Here is a 9,429-nt window from a genome sequence, read left to right on the forward strand (position 1 = left end):
GGTTTCAACTTTACAGAGGATCTCCGTCAGCTCACTGTGGGTAACAGCTCTGTTTACATCGCTACAGAGGAGAATCTTTACCAGCTGAGCCATGACCTGACTCTGATCTACAGCCTGACCCAGAGAGGGATCTTAAAGAGCGGGGACCAACCGGATAAAGAGGAGTTTTACAGAGACCCCATGAAGAAGGCCTGGAACACAACTTTCAGAGTTAATGTTTTATTACCATTTGTTAAGAATGACACATTGATCAGCTGTGGTGTGACTGGAAACAAACTCTGTGGTTTCTGTGAAGTTCTGGACCTGGAGAACATCAATAAGCTGGTTTACAGTGAACACATCCAGGTGGGACCTCAGAGGAGCAGCAGTGGGTCTGTCAGCTTTCTGGTGGATGTGAAGAAGAATTCAGGTCAGACTGAGACTTACATTCTGACAGCGATAAAGAACCATAGAGACAAGACAGAGGAGGACAGGTGTGGGACTGATTTAAAGACTATCAACCTTCACAACACCAATCAAAACCAGTCTGGGGAAATATTTTCCTGGTCTGATCAGTCAGGTGATAAACCTGGGATCCAAACTGAAGCTGATGTAGATTTTGTGGACGGATTCCAGATCAACTCAACAGTGTATCTGTTCTCCAATGTGGCATCAGGAGGTGAAACCAACAAAGTCCGTCTCATCTGGCTTCAGGCTGAAACCAGTAAAAGTGACACTCTGAAGTCTCTTCGTGGAGCGACTCTCAGTTCCTCTGGAGGTGAAGGCAGCAGACTGCTGGCCTCCTCGGTCGTCCCAGGTGGTCAGCAGGTCCTGTGGAGTGGAGTGTTCAGTGTGGATGAAGGAGGAGAAAACACTGAGCTGCTGCTGTTTGACATCAGTCCTGATCTCAGCAGGGAGATGAATAAAGATCCAGACTTTTATACATCGGTGAACAAGCCAAACAACCCAGTAAGTCGCTGTATTAAACATAACCTTGTAATGTTGCTGTTTTACATGTAAAGTTTCACTGAGTCCTGGATGACTGAGAATCTTCAGTATTTTATATGTCTGAACTGAAACAGACAGAAAATTCAATTATGAATGATTGGGTAATTTATATTTAAAAATATAGAGATTGGTATTCATTTATAGATCAGTCCAGTCCACTTTTTCAATAACTATAATTAAACTGAGTTGTATTTTCTTTCCACAATTGCAACAATTGTGTGAAAAAATTGTGATAAACTTGAATATGTGTATTAATATGGGTATATTAATACATATACATATGTCATATAAACATATGTTTATATGACATATGTAAAAAGACAAAAACACTCAAAAAAAATATATATATATATAGGCTATATATATATATTTTTTTTTGAGTGTTTTTGTCTTTTTACATATGTCATATAAACATTTAAAACTAAGCTGATTTAAAATGGACCCAAACCTTCTGTATTGCAATTTATAAAACTATATAAATTGTATAAATCTTCTCTTAGTTAATAAATTAGAGACAAAATGTTGAAACGATTCTCTCTGTTCCTCAGTCAGTTCGGCTCCTGAACCCAAAGGTTGTGCTTTTGAAGCAGAACCTCATGAGTTCTGTTCTGGCTGTCAGACTGAACAACTGGATGGTTTTCTTCATTGGAACAGCAGATGGACAGCTCATCAAGGTGGGTGGGAAACTAACAACTGGAGGAAAGAAACAAACTCTGAATTTGTCACAGTGAAGTCTAAAACTGATGAACAATTGTGACTTTAGTTAATAGTACAAGAATGAACATATGCAACACAAGTTTTCCGTTTTGCATAGTTTCATACTGTTAGACATTTAACAGACGTGTTAGGTGTAATGAATAGGATCTATGTAATAGACTTCAACATGTACTGTGTACAGATTAATCTATTATAAAAAACATTGTAGTCTCCAACAGGTTTTCTTCCAGGAGCGCCCTGGAATGAGATCCATTTATATTCCCATCAACTCACATTATATCATGATGCTGCCACCACTTTGTCTGTCAAGGGAAAGATATGAGATTTCTGTCACACAACATTTTGTTCAAAGGCCAAAAATGTACATTTGATCTCATATGACCAGAGAGCCTTTTTCTACAGGTTTGCTGTAGTCTCTGAAAATCAAGTTTCAAAAATAGTTTCATCTGGCCACTTTCCTAAAAAGGTCAGATTTGTAGTGGTCATGACAAATGATTGTCCTGCAGCAGATTCTCTCACTTGTTCTGTGAATCTCTGCATGTCACTTTTCACAATATTTCATTCACAATAGGCCATTTATACAAAACTGAGATCAACTGTGAGGAAATCAGTGTTCATGACTGACTCCTAGTTTACCCTGACATCATTGATTCATGTTTTTTATGTCAATGATTAAGTAATTGAGTTATTAGCGTAATGTTTTCATCCATCCATCCATCCCTGTTTCTTTAATATATCTTGTATCTCTAACCTACACTGTTGTTGTTGTCATCAGCTTTCTGTGGACAGGAAGTACCAGCCCTCCTGTCCACAGATCCTCCTCAGAACCAGTGGAGACAACAAAGTGTTTCCAAAACTCCAACTGGATCCAGTGGATCAGAAACATCTCTATGTGCCGTTTAAAAACCAGGTAGATTGGAGCTTCTTCATGTGGCGTTCACTTACCCTGCCTGTTGATGTGTTTCTGAAACATGGTGTTCTGCTCCAGGTTCAACGTGTTCCAGTGTCAAACTGCAGAACTTACCAAAATGTGAAGGATTGTCTTTCTGCTCAGGATCCATTCTGTGTCTGGTGTGTCTCTGAGAAAAGGTCAGAGAAACTTCATCTCAGCTCCATCCTTCATCTCAACTCTATGATGACACATTTACATTTTTCAGCTGCTCATTCAAAGACGACTGCAGAGGTTCAGAGAGGCTGTCCATCCCTGATGAATCCAAGCAGGAAATAGTTTCTCACAGATTTCTGAAGGACTCCACAGGAGAGGTGAGTTATTAATATATTTATGACTTTTTTTCATCTGGAACTATCAGTTATTATCACCTTATTTTTGTTCTTTTCTCAGATGAAAATAATCATCCAATCACACCTGACTATAGAGAAGAAGGTTCAGTCTAACTTCACCTGTGATTTCTCTACAACCTCCACCCAGCTTTGTAAAAAACAAGAACCAAAACCACAATACCCACAATGCACCTGCATTCTCAATGACCCTTTCCCTCCTGATGGTCAGTGATGGTCAGGAAGTCTTTAAACATTTTGTTCCAGCTGTTAAAGTTCCATACTTTATCTTTGATTTTCAGATCTTGACGTTACCGTGACGATCAGACTTGGAGACACATCTCTGTCAGAACAAATAAAGATGATCAAGTGTTCCAGTATCCAGGGGCAACCAAGTTTTCACCTGTAAGTTCATTTATGTTTTAGGATACAGATTTAATAACAGCTGATATCATCATAAAGTCTAACAGTATAATTTAATTTCAGTGTTTTCATAACAACATGGAGGTCTACTCTGCATAAAATCTGAATAATACAAATATTGTAGCTGATATTTAAATCTGACTGATTACATGCTGGTAAAATCATCTGTTTCCTTTTGTAGCTGAAAGGAAAAAATTAGTGTTGAATCCTGAGTAGCTTCATTCTGCTCAATGTTTCATTAACATGAATGATGCATTATTAGTGCAGCTTGTTGTTTCTAAATGAATCTGTATCAAGTGTTGTAATGTTTGAGTAAAGCTGAGATCAAACTGGCCTGTTTTCTGTCCAGGTGTCAGCGGTGCATCAGAGCAGGATGTGGATGGAGACAGAACAGCTGCTCCTGGGCCTCTGATGCAGTCAGCGACGTAATCATGAAANTATGATGACACATTTACATTTTTCAGCTGCTCATTTAAAGACGACTGCAGAGGTTCAGAGAGGCTGTCCATCCCTGATGAATCCAAGCAGGAAATAGTTTCTCACAGATTTCTGAAGGACTCCACAGGAGAGGTGAGTTATTAATATATTTATGACTGTTTTCATCTGGAACTATCAGTTATTATCACCTTATTTTTGTTCTTTTCTCAGATGAAAATAATTATCCAATCACACCTGACTATGGAGAAGAAGACTCAATCTAACTTCACCTGTGATTTTGCTACAAACTCCACCCAGCTTTGTACAGAACATGGACCAAAACCACAGCACCCACAATGCACCTGCATTCTCAGTCACACCCTCCTTGGCAACGGTTGGTGATATTTTGTAAATGATCCAAGAACGAAATTATTTTGGATTAAATATTGAAGTAACAGTAGGCCTGAAGATTACTGCTGCCACTTTGTTCAGTAAATGCAACAACTACATCAAACACATAATGAATATATATTCTCATAGCTTTTAAATATCCTAACAGTTAAAGATGCTTTACATCTGAGTAATAAAACAGAGCAGTATTTTATTAAAATGACAAATGTTTAATTTACAGAACTTGATGTCACAATAAAGATCAAACTTGGAAGCACAGATCTGATAGAACAGCTAAAGATGATCAACTGTTCCAGTATCCATGGGCAGCCTAGTTTTCACCTGTAAGTTCACAAAGTTTCAAAAATGCAATTTAATACATTCACTGATGACTAAGCAATTAAATTGTGTAACATTTAATTGCTACACCAGATTCCCCAACCACATTAACTAATGCCTCTCTATGTGGAGAAGCAGTGGCTCTGCTCAGAGTCTCTCCTGGATGGCCGAGGTTCTAGTCCTAACTAAGGGAGAGCCCAAACACCCTGTGACGGAAACTCATTTTGACAACTTCTATTCAAAATATCTTTAAGTCACTACCCGAAGCTCTTGACCATATATAAGGGTGGGAATGTAGACTGGTAAATCAACATGACAGAACGGTACACCACTCATCTCTGAAGACCCAGCACCAATTTTCTTATCGATCTCCCGCTCCATTTTCCCCTGATTTGTGAACAAGACACCCAAGATTCTTAAGGTGAATTAAGTCAGCTTTAATCAAACTCTAATTCATTTGTCCATAAAGTCTGGTTCATTTGGGGAGGTGTGACTTCATAATAAAACTCTGATGCAAACCAAAGAAGCGAATTCTGGACGACCTTTAACCTAGGCCTCGCGATGTTTGCAGTGAACGGCTCTAAAATCAGGAAGTGGGGCATTCCAGTTAAATACAACCAAAACAAATGCATGCCTGGTGCTACTGGAAGATATGGCTCATGTTCTTTTGCTAAAGACAAATCAGAAATCCTATAGCTGGTGAAATCTGAAGCCACTTCATTTTTGTTTACATTTCATTAAGAAGGTAGTTGTGCTCGGTGTCTTCTTCAGAGATTTTCATATTCTTTCCTTCAATAGTTCTTGGTGCAGCGCCCCCACAGGAGAGGGAACAGGTTTTTGAAAAGGTTACATTTGTTTTAGGGACACAGTTGAATGTCTTCTTCAAGTTCATAAAACACACATACACTGTAATGGCAAACTCCCATTGTAAGAATGTAGAGCTGGTCCAGTGTTAAAATGGCCACAACATGACTAGTCAGACAAGCTTAAGGTAGAACTATATATTTTGTTATAAAATAAGAGGAAATTAGAACTATCTGTTTACAAAAGGGACTGGTCCTGTATAACTGAAACTGTGTTTTCTGTCCAGGTGTCAGCGGTGCATCAGAGCAGGATGTGGATGGAGACAGAACAGCTGCTCCTGGGCCTCTGATGCAGTCAGCGATGTAATCATGAATCATTTCATCAAATGTAGCTTGTGAAGCACATCTGCATATTTTTGTGTCATGTAACCAGCATACTACCACTAAACCAAGACAATCTGAAACCGACCTACCAAAGAGCAGCGTGGAACGAAAAATAATTAAGATACAGCATTAAATGTAAGATGTGAATATTAGACACAACGTTCATTTCAATATATGGAATCATCAGTAGGTAGGAATTCGTCCTGTAAGTTCAAACCACGCTCAGTCACTGTGTCCTTGGCCAAGTCTTCACTCATCTTGTCTGCTGGTGGTTTGAGGCCCTGGTGGCACCGACTGTATGGCAGCCTTGCTTTTGTCAGGCTGCCCCAGTGCAGCCATGGCTACAGTGTAGCTCACCAAAACACATCCTGAATACCATGTGTCTCCTCCTTCATGCAGGATGGTGTCTGTGCAAATATCGAGTTTGGGATGAACTTTTCTGTGAGTGATTTTGTTTTTGTTGATCTGACACTCACCTCATACATTTTCAGTGTAACTTGTTGGTAATGTGAACATTTGTATTTTCTGCTCCTTCAGGAACCAGAGATCTTCTCCGTCTCTCCCAGTGTTGTGTCTTTCTATGGCAGAAATCAGGCTGTGCTGTCGGGTCGTAACCTCAGAGATGTGACCAGAGTCAGGATTAAAACTGACCTGGACTGTGACCCAAAGGAGTGAGTCTGTCTATGCTATGCTATGTAACATATAATTTTAAAAAAATACTTTCATTTTTAAGCGTTCCTCCAGTTTGAATTTTTTTGTGTATTTTGTGGTGTTATCTATGCTTGTTTTTGATGTCTCCTGTTTTCTCTCTGTGTTCTCTGATCAGGTCTCCTGTGTGGAACAACAGTGGTTTCAGTCTGTTGTTCCACCTTCCTGAAGTCGAAACTACAGGTGTGGTTAAAGTGTGTGTCCTACTCCCAGATGAAAGTTGCCACGGCAACGTGGAAGTCGTCTATCTATCATCACCAGTCTGCACCAACATCGTACCAAGCAGCAGCTGGAGAAGGTGTTTAAACCTTTTATGTGCAGCATTTACAGCAACTGTAGAGCATCAGTGATACTGTGACATATAATATTCTAACACTTATAGTCACATTTGATAAATTAGATTATTACTAAAAAGATTTTTATTTCAATAACTTAATTGGCTGTGTGAAATAGACCAATTTCACAGACTGATGTTTTCTTATCTGAACTAATACTGAGAAAGATGCACTGACCAAGGTAAAAGATCTAAGATAATTAAATCCGAGTGCTTAAAGAACAGAAAGGATGAACTTAGAAACTACACACAAAGGAATGAACTAGTAAGGCATCACAATATAGCAGTAATGAACACAGAAACGAATTTCATATACGAATGCAACTGAAAAAAAGGGAAAAGGATCAAAATAGACACAAATAAAAACCAACACCCAAACACAACAGAGTACAAACTATTTAATATCACAATACTTAAGGTTTTACAAAATCACAGTAAAATGTCACACATTCTAACATTTTGTTGAACCACCTCTAGGGTCTATAAAGCACTAAGAATGTTGTTCAAATGAATCATTTTTAAAACATTTGTGTAATTATTATACGTTGATTTTTCTTTCTTAAAGCTGATATCTTATTGCTCTCCTTTTAGGTATTAATCATGCAATGGAGACAGTGAGGTGTTTTACTAATTTCACCAATCAAATGTTTTTTTATTTTTTTAAAAATTTTCTTAGAGCAATAGTTGAACACATCTAGAATAAAGTAACACCCTGTTTCATTTCTGAGATTACTCAAAAAAAAGTGCAACACCTTTTGATCAAACAATCTGAGTGAAGAACTTTATGACTGAAGATGAAATTTGGATTTGGTTTTGAAAATAAACTCATTTTAATTCAAATCAGCCATCTAAATCTGTATGTTCAAGTGTCTGACATGTAAAGCTCTGTGTATCTATTTGTAAGAAATGCATTTGAACTGATTTTGGTGATTTTTGTTCAGGGGATGTGACTGATGAGTCAGTCATATTTGAAGTTAATCAACAAACGTTTTTCTATCTGGTGTATTTTTCTCGGACTGCTGCTCTGAGGCCGGCAGTGGGAACAGGAGAGTCTCTCTAACTGGAACCCATCTGGACCTGGTGGAGGGGATCGCACACAGCCACACCACACAGGAAGTCGTGTTCACCACAAACAGCAGCTGTCAGGTACTTTTGCACAGTTAATCTAATTGTTAGCACACATTTAACTATGTATAATCTTCAAAAAATACTACAATATTTTACCGTAACCTGGTAGAAGTGAAATTAAAACTGATACAAGTTCATTATTTCAGCATCAGATGGATATCTGGTGACTACAGAGTGAGTACAGAGTTCCAGCCGGTTATTGACGACTCGGTTAGCTATGGTTTAAAGGAGAAAATATCCTTTCTGATTGCTCTGAACTCAAACAAGTCAGATTCATCTACAAACCTTAAGGTTAAGTTGCTAATGTGGTTCTATTTGCTAACAAGCAGCTGAAACAGTGAATCTTATGAATGGGTCGGTGAGGGTGTCCCAAATTCCTTTCAGACTCTCGTCTATGAAACACCAGCAGCCGAGAATGGCCGGAGCTCCAGCAGCGCCGTGTTTCTGAAAGTAGCCAATCGAAGCTTAGAGTGCCCTGAAAAGATGACCTACTATCCAGATCCAGAGTTTACCAGCTTCACAGCCGTGAGCACAGGACAGAAGAGTCTCATCTTTATCCAAGTAAGGATGTTTTAAAAAAATAAAAAAATAAAACATCCAGCATAAACAACCACCTGACGTAAAGTCACAAAAGGTGAAACTCTTGCCTGTGTTCTTTCAGAAAAAGGCAGACGACCTGGAGATGGCGCTAGCAGAGCTGTCAGTCTGGGGCATTAAGGATGAAAAGCAATATCCCTGTATTGTAAAATCCAAAGAAAACGGCGACAAAACAGAAACTATCATCTGTGAGATCCAAGGTTCACAAAATGATGACTTCACACACGTAAAGGTAAATGTGAATTCATGCTTCACCAAATTGGATACAGCAGTAAAATGTGTGGGTTGGCTTAAAATATATATGAGATAAATGTGTTGTAGGAATAAATGTTGTTCGATTCAACAGTATAAATGTTTATATCCAATCCAACGGCTCACTGGATCTGCTCCATTGTTGATCAGAATGGCTCACAATAAGAAGCTGTAGCTCCATCTATTGCTCTGTAGATTCTTGATTCACTAGGCAGGTATTTATATGTTAATAGTGACTAAGATCAGTTTGGCTAGTAATTCCTGATAATCAGATGGTGTCCCAACTTTTTCATCTTGGTTAAAGTGACCAACTTTATTAATAATTGCCCTTGGAGCTTAATAGTTATTCATGGTCCAACCAGTCTATTTGTTGCTCAAAAAACATTTGCAGGAGTTTTATTTACAGACTTATCTTTTCCTCTGATTATAACTCAAACTTAAACCTCTTCTTAAATTAAATCTTAAATTATTGTTTGTATCTTTCTTTTCAAGATCAATTACGGAAAGGAAACAATAAATCTGCAGATTTTGTCTTTATTTCATAAAGTCCTTCTGATTCTGAGGCTTGTACTAATACCCTGCGTTGTTGCCGGTAAGTACATTAGCATCACTGATGTTTTGTTTTGACCCATTGATTCACCAAATACCAAATAACATACAACTTTCTATCTG

The 9,429-nt window shown here is 38.3% G+C and overlaps 1 protein-coding gene across 1 annotated transcript; it reads left to right on the forward strand.

Annotated features, from left to right (window-relative positions):
- On the forward strand, positions 1-8,484 carry LOC103152582 (plexin-C1-like; the record flags this gene model as incomplete). Its single annotated transcript, XM_016661184.1, has 13 exons — positions 1-948; positions 1,536-1,661; positions 2,480-2,614; positions 2,693-2,793; positions 2,862-2,967; positions 3,047-3,209; positions 4,454-4,556; positions 5,642-5,717; positions 6,138-6,179; positions 6,276-6,409; positions 6,565-6,744; positions 7,818-7,926; positions 8,293-8,484. Coding segments are annotated over 13 exons (2,415 nt in total), but the record flags the coding sequence as incomplete, so codon positions are not given.
- Positions 8,485-9,429: the final 945 nt, after the last annotated feature.

This window comes from Poecilia formosa, unplaced genomic scaffold, assembly GCF_000485575.1.
Source record: "Poecilia formosa unplaced genomic scaffold, Poecilia_formosa-5.1.2 Scaffold318, whole genome shotgun sequence".
Taxonomy (NCBI): domain Eukaryota; kingdom Metazoa; phylum Chordata; class Actinopteri; order Cyprinodontiformes; family Poeciliidae; genus Poecilia; species Poecilia formosa.